At 35.5% G+C, this 13,807-nt stretch overlaps 1 protein-coding gene across 1 annotated transcript in view; it reads right to left on the reverse strand.

The window, feature by feature from the left end:
• Positions 1 to 13,807, reverse strand: part of Fer (fer (fps/fes related) tyrosine kinase) — a 356,813-nt gene that overhangs the window by 286,304 nt on the left and 56,702 nt on the right. The window contains exon 7 of the mRNA XM_013020434.1: positions 6,239 to 6,361. Within this exon, the coding sequence (XP_012875888.1) occupies positions 6,239 to 6,361 (123 nt within the window). The remainder of the gene's footprint in view (positions 1 to 6,238; positions 6,362 to 13,807) is intronic.

Consider the following 13,807-nt stretch of genomic DNA (forward strand, 5'->3'; position numbering starts at 1 on the left):
AAAAAATATATATCAAAAAAACTTGCATTTAGAGCCAGGCACACTGGTTCACAGCTATATTCCAGCTACTCAAAAGGTGCAACTAACCAGGACACCCTAAAGCCACCAGCACAACCTGCTTCAGCATTGTTTACCATAGCCAAGTTATAAAATCAACCTAGAAGCCCCTCAGCGGATGAATGGATCAAGAAAATGTGGTATATATACACAATGGAACTCTTCCACCAGAAAAAATAACATTGTCTCATTCATAAGGAACTGAAAAGACTTGGAAAAACTTATACTAAGTGAAGTAAGTCAGACCCAAAGAGACATAAGCTGCATGGTTCCCCTCATTTGTAATAACTAGAATGTGCCTATAAACCAACAAGTAAGCCCAATGCACAGTAAAAGATAAGTAATAACACATGGATATGATTAATTAAACAGCAATGTAAACATTCACACAGAGAGAAAAAGGAGGATATTCTTAGGAGAGGATCAAGGGCTCAATAGCTATGTGCATATGATCATATAAAATAATTATCAAAATGAACTCCTAGACATGGAAACAAGAGCTTTTTTATACAGTTTGTGGTTCTTTTTTTTCCTTTTCTTTTTTCTTTGGTTTATTCCCTCTGTCACTGTTTTTGATTTCTGTACCCTTTGTCTTGTATATAAGTTTATGTGATTTGGGGAGGGGGAGGGCAAGTACAGAAATGGTGAGACAAAGGATGAACCAATTCAACAGTGAAATCCACTAGACACTATGTTGGAAATAAAGTATTCAGCTTTGGGAGGAGCAAAGTTAGGAGGAGAAAAATGGAGAACATGAGGAAGGGAGTAACATTGTTTGAAAAGAAGTATACTCATTACCTGGCTTATGTAACTGTAACCCCTCTATACATTACTCCTCTATACAATAAAATTTAAAAAAAAACACATAACAAGCATGGTGGTGCACACCTATAGTCTTAGCTACTGGGGATACAAAGGTAGAAGCCAGCCCAGACAAAGTTAGTATGAAATCCTTTTGTTTTGAAAAACAAAGTAAAAAATCAAGAAGGAATTGGGTGTAGCACATATGGTAGAGCACCTGTCTAGCAAGCATAAGGGATCTGCATTCAATTCATAAAACTGAGATGGTTGGGACAGTTAAATTCATAGAAAGAGAAAACAGAGGGATGCTCACAAGGAGTGGGGTAAGGGGGGGGGTGAGGAAAGGGAAGGTGTCCATCAAAGTGTATAAACGTGCAGATGTGAGTAGATGCCAGGAACATAAAGTCAGCATGATGACATAGTTCACCTTACTCAGTTGTTTACGTAAAATTTCCTTAAATATTCTCATCATAAAGCCAAGCACATTTTGTTTTAAAAGTGGGAGGTACCCAGATGCCCCTCCATAGACAAATGGATCCAAAAAATAGGGTATATGTACACAATGAAATTCTACTTCTCCATCAGAAAGAATAATAATGTACCATTCGTGAGGAAATGGAAAGACTTGGAAAAAAAATTATATTAAGTGAAGTAAGCCAGAACCAAGGAAACATAGGCTGCATGGTTTCCCTCATTTGATCTGTGGTAACTAGAATGTGTCTATAAATCTACAAGTAAACTCAAAGTAAAAGACACAAAATACACCGAGACATGATAAATTATGTAGGTCTCTAGACATTTATATGGTGAATCCAAATGAGGATGATATTAGGAGGATCAGAAAGGCTCAAAAGCTATGTACATCCAATCATATACAATTATATTTATCAAAATAAACTCCAAGAAAAGGAAAAAAGATTTTTTTCCTTTGTTGCTGTTTTTGTTTCTTGTACCTTTTGTTTTGTTTTATCTGTTTAATGGGGGTAAAGAGAGACACAGAATAGATGGGACAGAGGTCAAACAAATGTAGCCGGGACACTCACTAGGCACTATGCTGAAAATGAACAATATAACTTGTGGGTGGGCACAGGAGAGAAAAACAGGGAGAAAGCAAGGGAAAGATTAACACTGTTCAAAAAGAAATGTACTAATTACCTGACTTATATAACTGTAACTCTGTACATCACCATTATAATAACAATATACATATAAGTATATATTTTAAAGAAACTAAAAAGGGGAGAGGTAACTAGCTGAGATGAAAGACATGTCAATTAACATTAATGAATGTAGTATTTATTTCACAAAATACAAGTATGTCAAATAATCTCACTGCATACCTAAAACCTGTGATTTTTGCCTATTATACTTTATTAAGGTGTGTAGAAAACTTAACTATGTATATTTTTAAATTATCTTAAAATGGACCATGAACTTAAAATATAAAATCTAAACCTATCAAACATTTAGAAAAAAAAGCACAAAACAAATTGTCAAAATGCAGGGATAGACAAAGAATTCTCAAGTTTGATAACAACCAAAAGCACAACATACTAAGGTAGTTTAGTAGGTAAGCTGGACAATATTAAAGTTTTCTTTCAAAAAATACTATCAAGATAAAAACACAAGCTACCTACCAGCAGAAAAATATTTATAAATCACACATATGTGAAAAGACTACTGTCTAGAATATAGGAAGAGCTCAGCAATAACGAAACAACCCACTTAAAGATTAGTCATGTCGAAAATGAACTTTACAACTTTGGTAGGAGGGGAGAGGAAGGTTGGGTCAGGAAGTAGGGAGAGGATGGGATGGGAAGGGGAAACAAAGGAGAAGGCTACAATACTTGATAAGAAATGTACTCATTATCTTGCCCATGTAATTGTAACCCCTCTGTACAGTATTTTCACAATAATAAAATAAAAAAGATTAGGCAAAGACTAGGGTTGTATCTTCAGAGGTAGAGAACAAAACTATAGGTATGGGTCTCTGAATTCAAATCTAGCACTAGGAAAAGAAAAAAAAAGGAAAAGAAGGGGAAAAAAAGAACTGAGGCAAAAAAAAGTTGGCCAGGTATTTCAATTTAAAAAAAGATACACAAATGACAAACAATGCATTGTAAAGATGTTCTTACATTAGCCATTAGGGAAATGTATATTAAAACAACTATCAGAGCTAGGCACAATTGGGAGGTGGAGACCAGGCCACTAGCTGTAAAAAGTTTGTGAGACGTCATTTTAAACAATGGCTAGGCATGCTGGAACGTAACTGTAGCCCCATGACATAGGGAAGCACAGATAGGATGATCATAGTCCACGTTGGCCCAAGCATAAAGCAAGACCCTATCTCGATAATAACCAAGGCACAATGGAGCTGAAGGCATGGTTTATGTGGTAGGACATGAGTACCTGTCTAGAAAACACAAGGCCCTCAATTCCATCTCCAGTTTCACCCAAAACTACAACAAACAAAAATAAATTAGGTAATTCTACATATCTGTTATATTGGTTCAAATAAAATACAATAATATGAAGCCAGGCACAGTAGCTCACATCTATAATATTGGCTATTCCAGAGGCTAAGATTAGGAGAATGACGTTTCAAGATCAGAGTAGGCAAAAAGTTCAAAATCAATAAAAAGCTTTGTATGATGGTACACACCTGTCATCCCAGCTATGTGGAGAGTATAAATAGGATGATCAGGGTCAGTAAAAGGCAAGACCATATTTGAAAAAAAGACAAAAGCAAGAAGGGCTCAAGGCAAGTCTCAAGTGGTAAAGCTCCTACCTAGCTAACACAAATCCCTTTAGCTCAAATTGGAGTACCATCAAACAAACAAATAAGCAAGCTAAAATAATGACAACACCAAATACTGGTGAAGATGAAGAGAAACTGAATCAAGTGCATATTATGAGTGAGCATAAGTAATACTACAACTTAGAAAACTAAATCTGCTATTACCATAGTATTTCAATCTCACCTAGAAAATTATCCCAGAGGAATTATAGTTTATGTTCATACAAAAATTTGCATATGACTATTTAGAGCACCTTTACTTGTAAGTCAACAACTAAAAATATGAATTGAGTTTTACAAAAACAAAAAAAAGGTATGTTCAGGTTCCTAACCACCTAAACCTCAGATTATGACTTCAATTGGCAAAAAGCCTATTGCAGATATAATTAACTAAGATGGCTTCATCCTGAAATATTCTGGTGGTATAATAGAAGAAATGGTGTGTCATTCACTGGAATAAGGAATGCTAAGAGAAAAGCAGGTGAGCCTGGATTGGGCATATATTAAGATTTTTAATTTAGTCTTACATGGGGAATATAGGTTCTTTTTTGTTCTGTTTTGTTTGTATTTTTCCTTTTTTCTTAATTAAGTACTTGAACAAAGAGGTTACAATTCTTTAAGTACGACCATGAATACCAGGCTTTCTGGTCAATATCGACATTTCCACCATTCTCCCCACATTTTCCCCCTCCCATCCCTACCCTCAAGTTACACAGTTCAATATTTACACAATGGACAATACTATAATTACTGCAGTTGCTCAGCCTTTCCCCTCCTTTTGTGTGCCTAACCCTCGATGGGTACTTAGTACCTAGGGTTGCTTTAGTAGTAGTACATGTTGGATACTACTGTTATTCAAAAGAGGAATATCAAGTTGGCAAGAAATCTGAAGAAGAATAAATGTGGGCCATCTTTAGGAAAGCAGGTAGAGGAGTTCAGGAAGAAGAGACACAGAGCCCAGAACTATGCCTTTGGGACCTCCAGAACAAATTGGCTAAGTAGAAAATAATAAGTTTGCAAAGGAGTAGCTGCAAAGATTGGAGTAACCTGGCACTGTGTTCCAAATGCCACAAGAAAAGAAGGTACATGAAGTCAGCAAAGTCAGATACAATAAAGAGGTCAGGGAGCATTTCTACTAAATTTAGCCATCAATGTAAAAGGTCATTGGTATTCTTAGAAATTCCTATTTCTATCGTGATAGGGCAAAAGCCAGCAATATATGGGTTAAAACCGAAGCAATAATTGAGGAAATTACTGAGCACAGATGGCACAGGTACTCTTAGAATATGTTTAAACTAAAAGAACAGAAGGCAAAGACAGGAAATGGGAAAACATAGAGATTACAAAGTGGGGTGAGAATCTGGAGTACACTGTACTAGCTCAGTGGCAGAGCACTTGTTTAGCACACTCAGGTCCAAGGTCTGATGACTAGCCCTGAAAAAGAAAAGAATGGGGTGGTTTAAGGGAAAGGTTGGTGTGTGTGTGCGTGTGTTTCGGTCAAAACTTAAAGTAAGCACCAAGATCCAGTTAGGGAAAAAAGCAGAGGACAGTGTGTGTGTGTGTGTGTGTGTGTGTGTGTGTGTGTGTGTGTGTGTATGTGTGTGTTTCAGTCAAAACTTAAAGTAAGCACCAAGATCCAGTTAGGGAAAAAAGCAGAGGACAGTGTGTGTGTGTGTGTGTGTGTGTTTCGGTCAAAACTTAAAGTAAGCACCAAGATCCAGTCCAGGCACCATCAGCTCATGCCTGTAATCCTAGCTACTCAAGAGGATGAGATCTGAGGACTATAGTTAAAAGTTATTCTGGGCAGAAAAGTCCATAACATTGTTGTCTCCAATTAACCATCAAAAAGCCAGAAGTGGGGCTATAGCTCAAGTGGTAGAACAGTAGCCTTGGTCAAAAAAAACTTAGCAATAGCACCAAGCCCCTGAGTTCAAGCTCCAGGACTGGCACCATCAATCAATAATAAACATTCTGGTAAAATAAAATAGATTTATTTTTTAAAATCACAAGAAGTGGACTTAAAAAAAAAAACAACCTTTTCTGAAGTCAGGGAAAAGATTGGATAGGAATGTGGTCAGGTTTAGATATCTATGTTACCAAATTTCTTTCTTTTTTTTTTTTGCAATCTACAAACCTGTCTTGCTGACTTGTCCAGTGTCTAAGTAGCTAGGATTACAAGTATGAACTACTTTACCCAACACTATTTTTCAGTGAGTTTGTTTCCTTCCTTCTAATATAATTGTGTCACTATTTAGGTAATATTTGCCATTTTGTAACAAATAAATTTACAGTGCTCCTGGTAAAAATATATGTAGGAAAGTAAAGACAGCTTTTAACAAAGGATTCTTCACACTTAAAACGTTGAGATGTATAATTATTACAGTATATAAGAATATAGACTACCATTTCCTAGGCTACACCATATTTTTCTAGAGTTCTAGAGAATAACTCAACTATACAAAGTTTAATACAGAACATGATATTTTCCATTTCCATTATATTTATAGTACCATGTAACAAGTATTTACGTAAAATCACATCAATTAAACTTTACTCCTTCAAATTGTTTTTTCATTTACTCACTCAGACTTTTTTTCACAGGTCTTAGAAGACTCTTCAATTCTTTTCTCTAGCTCCAGGACAGTCTCTTCCTTGTTTAAAAGCAGTTGTTGGGTCTGCATAAGTTCTTCTTCTAATGTTTTCACCCTGGAAAGGAATGTTTCAGCATTATCATGTTAAATATGCCAACTGCTTTACATAAACCAAATGAGCATTCATATATCTAAGGCTACAATACCTAAACTAGTTGTGAACTAGAATTTAATTAAAATGAAGGCAATTGGTTGCATTAGTCATATTTCAAGTGCTAAGGAGAAACATGTAACTAGTAGCTACCTAATTGGACAGCACAGAAAATAATATTTTCAATACTCGAAGTAAGTACTCGTGAGCAATGTTGGCTTATAGCCTTATGATTACAAGAGAAAAAGAACCTAGTACCAGTGGTTCATGTTATAATTCTCGCTACCCAGAAGACTGAGATCTGAGGATCGATCCCAGTTTGAAGTCAACACACACAAAAAAGTCTGTGAGACGCTGTGGTATTTTATCTCCAATAAAATACCAAAAATGCGGTTGAGAGGGGCTGTGGCTCAAGTGGTAGAGAGCTAGCCTTAAGCAAAAAAAGGTAGGGACGGTGCCCAGACCCTTGAGTTTAAGGACAGGCACAAAAAAACGAAGAGAGAGAAATTGAAACAAAGTTGGAAGAAAAGAGAAGCCCAGTAAATCACTGTCTACGGGTAGAATTCAGCCATGAATCCATGTTGTCTCAGGGCATGTTATTGTTGAAGCTTCTTTATTGTTGCTTCAACTTTAATTGTGTGTGATAGATCAATTTAGGTTCGTCCTAGGTACGTCATATGCACAGACACTTATCCATTTTATCCAATTCTTCATAACCATTCAGTGTTTGAATAAAAGTTTTCCAAATAATAAATAAAGTAAATAACTGCCTATTCTGTCACAAAAGGAGGATATATAGAAAAGATGGTACTTGCTGTTTTCATAAAACCATATGTTGGCATTCTGACTTTGCCCATTGTTAGCTGAGACTCAGGGCAAATTCTTAAACTTATTGATTTCTTTTCCTCATTTGGAATTTTGGTAGAGTAATATCTGCCTTACCATTGTTGTGAAGATAAAATGAACTAATATACTACATACACATCATAACTTGACTGGCATTTGCTAGGCATCAAATAATGGTTATTGGGATAATTTGCATATTTCATTTCATTTCATATTCATAACAATCTTTTTTTAATTATATTTTATTATCTTTAAGTAGTTGTAGACAGGAATTACCATTCAACTAATCAGTTTAGGAATACATTGCATCTTCAATGATGTTACCCCTTTCATCATTCTCCCCCTCTCGTTACATTATAAGATAGATAGTTATGCTTATTTTAAAGTAAAAAATGAGATTCCATAGTATGTGATAGTTGGAAAGTTATTTATATACCTATATATTAAAGAGAAATATTTTCTATATTAGACTTCAAGATAATTTAATATACATAATAGGCAATCACAGACCAAATAATTTGGAGTTTTATGAAATTATTCAGCACTTAATGTAAACTGAAGAAATAATTCTATCAATAAAACTAATATTCCTATGGCACACATGAGAACATTTAAGTCCAACCTTTCAATGCAAGACATGAAGTCCAAAAATACAAAGAATGTATTATAATCTACATAAAATTTAAATTTATTTGAATTAAAACATCTAATAAGTTGCTTCAAGAGCAAAAATGAGGGTGTGACCATAATATTTACACTGCAAAATACAAGCAAAAGTGTCTTTACTGCAGAAAAAGCATTAGGAAGAAGATTATATAACAGGAAAACGGACAAAAAACACAAATGGAAGTTCATCAAAAAGAAATTCACAAAGTCCTGGGGCAAGATGATAAAATAGAAGTAACTTGTTACACGACACTGCAAGTGGAAACAGTCAGAGAAAATCACATGGAAGGGGAAACTAAGGAGGAGGCAACAATGCTTGATAAGAAATGTACTCATTACCTTGCTCATGTAATTATAACCCCTCTGTACAGTATTTTCACAATAAAAAATACTTATTAATAAAAAAAGAAGAAGAAGAAAAGCTCCAGGTAAAAGGAAAACTAAGTAGCACAGACAAGCAGGAAAATAGCTTAGAGCAAAGTACAAAGCAATCCCCAACTCCAAACATCTCCCAAGCAAGGGGAGAGGAATCCAATGTCACAAGTCCAAGGTGAAAAGGGCAATATAGGCATCCCCTGTAACAACAGCTGCCTACCAGTCCTGGCCAGAGGAGAAACCCATGGTAAGTCTTAAATGAAGGATATGGATTTAAGAACTCTGAAACTGACTCCTGCTTTACAAATAAGCTTTTAAAAACCATTACAGTTGGGTGTTGTTGTCTAAGCCTGAAACCCCTAATTGCTAAGGAAGCTGAGATCTAGGAACTGCAATTCAAAGCAAACCAGGGCAAGATAGTCCATAAGATTCTTATCTCCTCAGTCCCTGAATTCAAGCCTCAGTCTCAGCAGACACACACATGTACACAAATATATACACATATATTAGGTATACACACACACACACACACACACACACACGCCATCTCTGAATGCTATATAACCAAAAATCATCTTGAGAAGGTTATGGTTACAAAGTAAACTACTCTGGAACTCAGAAAACAGGGAACATTCAATATTCAGGGTACCCAAAGGCATCCTTAGAGTGACAAGGTGGTGACAGCCAGGACACATAGTCATAGAGTAAAGGAGGTTCTGTCCCAAATCTGCTCAAAGATTTAAGAATAATGCAGACTGGCCTATGGAGGGCACAGTGCCCAATCATCCTGCCCTCTCTGAGGAGTGAGTGGTCACATGGTTTGGTGGGGGAACAGATTTGAGAATGTCAACACCAAGGCAGATGGTTTGTTTAGCTCCTGTGCAATCCACTGGCCAGCATACAAGTCAGCATTCTGTTTGCTTCCTGCCTTCCTTCTAAGGCATCGAGGGAGGTGATGCAGCTTTTACCATGCTCTGGCATACAGACTAAAGGCTCTGGAGTGAGAGTGAACCTGCCTACTCCACAGCTCAGCCATGCAGGTGGTGGCTCCAAGTGCAGGCACCAAAAGCACTTACTAACACTTTAGTGGACAACATGCATTTAAGTCAGCCAGGCAAGAACAGGGCAGGACTCAGCCTAAATATGGCTAAGCAAGCATTCTACCACCTGAGCCTTGAAGACCTCAGTCCCTTTGAGGGGAGCCGCGTGTAACTACAGCAGGTCTCAGCAGTACCCCACTAACCTCATACTGGATGATTCCAATATCGAAGGACTCAGAAAGAAGTTTCTCTAATCCAAGTATCTTAGCTAGCAAGAACATTTTTATTTCATTATTTTTCTTATTTCATCTAATTTTAATCTTTAGATTTTTCTTTTCCTTTCTTCTTTCCTTATCTTTTTCTTCCTTTCCTTTCTTTCCTTTTCTTTTTCTTCCTTTCTTTGTGTGCCAGTACTGCAACTTGAATTTAGGGCCTGAAACTCTCCATGTTTTTTTTCTTTTCTTTTATAGCCAGTACTCTACCATGTGAGCCACACTTCTAGCTCCTTTTTTATTTTTCTTCTTCCTCCTTTCTTCTTTTTTATTACTATTTTTACTTTTATCAATGTTTACATTTTCATTCTACTTCTACATTTATGTTTTCCTCTTTCTTTTCTATTGTTACCCTGTTGTACTTTTCTAAGTGGTTTTTACAGTATTTCTATATCTCATTTGTTTCTATGTTGGTACTGTGGTTTGTCTTCTCTGAACAGTACTAGGTTAAACCCAGCATCTGAGGCAGTATGGTTTGACACTTAACTACACATCAAGCCCAGTTGAGACAATTTACCTCTTACTCCAGCCATGACTGCATCCCTCTTACACTTTAACAGCTACTTGAACTTCAAAGATAAGAGCCGGAAAAAAAAAATAAACAAACAGCTAACAACCCAACCCCAAGTAAGTACATCAAGAAGGGGCCTGAAATCCTGCTCTCAAGAATTCACCCCAAGCAGTAGGAAGGTGTAATAACTATTGTCAACATGGCACCTATATGGGATGCAAACATAGGTCACACCCACCTGTTGCAGTATGTGCATAGAGGACTAATCATGAAGAATGTACCCCATGTACTCTATTCCCTCCCAAAATTATCAGAGGAACCCTACTCCTTTGGGACACACAGAAGGTTCCAGCAGAGTATGTAAACTATCAAAATCCAATAATCAGAAAGAAACTACAGGGAACCTACATTATAAAATCCATTTGGAATTAAACTCAATACTACACAACAAATCAACATATCGTTTCATTCTTAGAGAAGAATTTTCACTAAGAAGACACAAAAGTAGAATTAACTAACCATGCCAACAGATTTTTAACTCCATCTTATAGCTTTAAACATTCTTACTTTATGTGTACTTTTGGAAGTCTTAATTATATGTGAAGTTTTCCAAACCATAATAACACAAAAAAAAGAAAAAGAAAAACACTAAGAAATAAATAAGTGCTTGTGTCTTATCAGATAATAATTAACTTAAATGAAATTAAGCAAGCATATCTACAGAAATTACATTAACATGTGAAAATGTGGCAAATTCAATTATATGGAATAGTTCACATTGTCACTACCAGATAAGGAATTATTTTATCAAAATTAGAGACCATTTTCAGAAGCTACATTTCATCCCCAGGCTCCAATGGACTTGTTTTGTGGTTTTTTTTGTTCCCATCCTAGGGTTTGAACTCATGGGCTAAGCCCTGTCCCTGAGCATATTTTGTTCAAGGCTAGCAGCTTATCACTTGAGCCACAGGTCTACTTCCAGGATTTTGTTGGTAAACTGGAAATGAGAGTCTTACAGACTTTTCCACCCAGGCTGGCCTTAAACCATGATTCTCAGATCTCAACTTCCAGAGTAGCTAGGATTACAGGCATGAGCCATAAGCATCTGGCTTCCAAGTGACTTGTTAAACAGATATAGATTGACAGACAGCAGACAGATAGACAGACAGACAGACAGACAGACATAGATTCTCTGTTGTGTAGAAATCTATGTTTCAGATAGACGAATACATAGATACATTGATATGATCTTATTTAATATTCATGGAAATATAGAATACCTGAACCAACTGCAGAATCAGTGTCAATCATATGTCATTCCCATCTGAAATTATAGCAACCAACTTCTCACTACTGTCTTGGTCACACTACATCAAAGGTGAAACTAATAAAAAAGAGTTCTATGTCTTTATCACTTTCTCCTCCTCTACTTTTTACTTTTCCGCTCAATGGCCTCAGTCATACTAGGCAATTACTCTACTCCAAACTACTCCTCAGCCCAATTGCATATTGTTTGAATTTTTAATTATACTAAAAGATAAAATCCTAAAAACATGGTATATAATAAACTTTTAGAACTTTTAGAACATCCAACTGTCAGCTATTATTTTCTAAATTTACAACTCTTAGACACAGTTACCTAACCTTTATTTCATACATAAAGTCCCCAATATTATCATTCTAATTATGACCTTGAGTTAATAAAAAATAGGACTACAGTTGCCTAAAGTGACTTTTTTATCATTGAAAATAAAGTGAAGAAATAAACTATTTCTTTGTATCACTTCCTTAAACTGTAATTTCTGAAATGTATCATTTTTATGGATGGCTTTTTGTACCACAACTCAAAATATTTATATTTCTCAAGATTAAGCAAGGTTATGAGTTTCTGTTAAAGATAATCACCTCCTAAAACCTCTCTCAATCCACCAAACACAGTGTCTCCCATACAACTTCTTTGTTATCTTCAAATTTCCTAACATAATATCAAACCTTCTAATTCTTTCAGATCTTCCAAAGTATTAAACTCAGTTCAAAAATGCTTCCTAAATATGTCTGACAAAATTCTAGCATACTAGTCAACTAAAAACCAAACTTGATGTTTTGATGCCAAACTTACTAACAAAACAACTCTACTGTGCCTATAAAAGAGGCGTTTGGGGAAGTGGGGAGGGAAGGAATGAAAGGGGAAAACCAAAGGAGGAGGTAACAATGCTCAATAGGCAATGTACTCATTACCTGACTCATGTAACTGTAACCCTTCTGTACAGAATCTTTACAATAAACAAATATATATTTAAAAAAACATTTTCTCCTCTTCTTTTGACATGACTGGATAATGAAAAGGAAGTAAAATGCTGCAAGACACCAATATGTGTGGCACTCAAAACAGCTCTGGGTTGCATTGTTTCATTATGATTTGTACTCTGCCAAACAGCAGCGTCAAACAATGAGCAGGTCACATGATCACTATCACAACACCACTGCTTGACTCCACTGCTGCAGCTGAAATCACCCACAGACAACACATAAATGAATGGACATAGCTGTGGGCCTAAGACTTTATTTATGTGGTTTATGCTCAAATTTCACATAATTTTGACAAAAAGATTTTCTCTTTAACTTTCTTCAACTACTTAAAAATTTAAGCAGTTATTATTAACTCATGGTCTAACAAAAGCAGACTGGATAGATGGATAGACACACAGATAGCTAATAGATAGATAATTCATGCTCTACAGGAATTACCATTCTTCAATTAAAGGAAACTACTTATTTTCTATTATAAAAGCTAAACAAGTTCTGATTCTAATTTTTTTTTAATGTAGTAGGAAACACAAGGATCAAGACTGGATTTTACTATAGAAGATGAGACTGCATTTTATGGGAATTAAAAAATATGTCACACTAATAGGCAGTATAATCTTAAGGAGGCCTCCCTAAAAATTAGAAAATAAAGTCTAAACAACTAAATGGTACCAAAGTCTACTGTTTTGCTAAAAATAATCAGAATTATCAGTTTGAAAGATACATTAAGGTTTATATTATTTTAGAATAACTTTCCATCTTTTAATCTGCCATAAACTATTATGACTATTCATAACTGCATTTAAGTTTAAAGCAAACAACAAGCAGATGTCTGCTGAATCCAAAATAACAAAAATCACATAGTGAGTACTTGCATATATTCTAATGCTCAAATTTTTTAACTTGGCTTTTAAAGTTACTTAATAAAATTAGAGACTCATACTATTCAGCTAAATTAGTGATTATATGAGAAAAATTCCAATATTCAATTTTAATAAATGAACAAAAAATGAAACTTTCTAAAGAGAGAAAGGTTAAGAGGGTTACTGATGGAAAAGTATCAAGATTATGAGTAATAAAGCAGAGAAAGCAACCTCAGAAGCCTGAACATAAACCACAGCATGCATGATGAAATTACATCTCACATGTACACTGTAAGAGTTTATCAGAAGCATAGAAATAGTCCTTAACCATATAGTAAGAGTGTGCAAATTTACAATCCTCGATTACTTTTTACAAGTCTTTCCATTTCTTTGCAAATGGTAAAATAACCTTCTTTCTGACAGAAGCACATAATCCCATTATGTATGTATTTCTTGATCCACTCATCCATGGAGGGGTATCTGGATTGACTCCATATATTGGCTATGGTAAACAATGCTGCAATGAACAT

Source organism: Dipodomys ordii, unplaced genomic scaffold (genome assembly GCF_000151885.1).
Source record: "Dipodomys ordii isolate 6190 unplaced genomic scaffold, Dord_2.0 Scaffold50, whole genome shotgun sequence".
NCBI lineage: Eukaryota > Metazoa > Chordata > Mammalia > Rodentia > Heteromyidae > Dipodomys > Dipodomys ordii.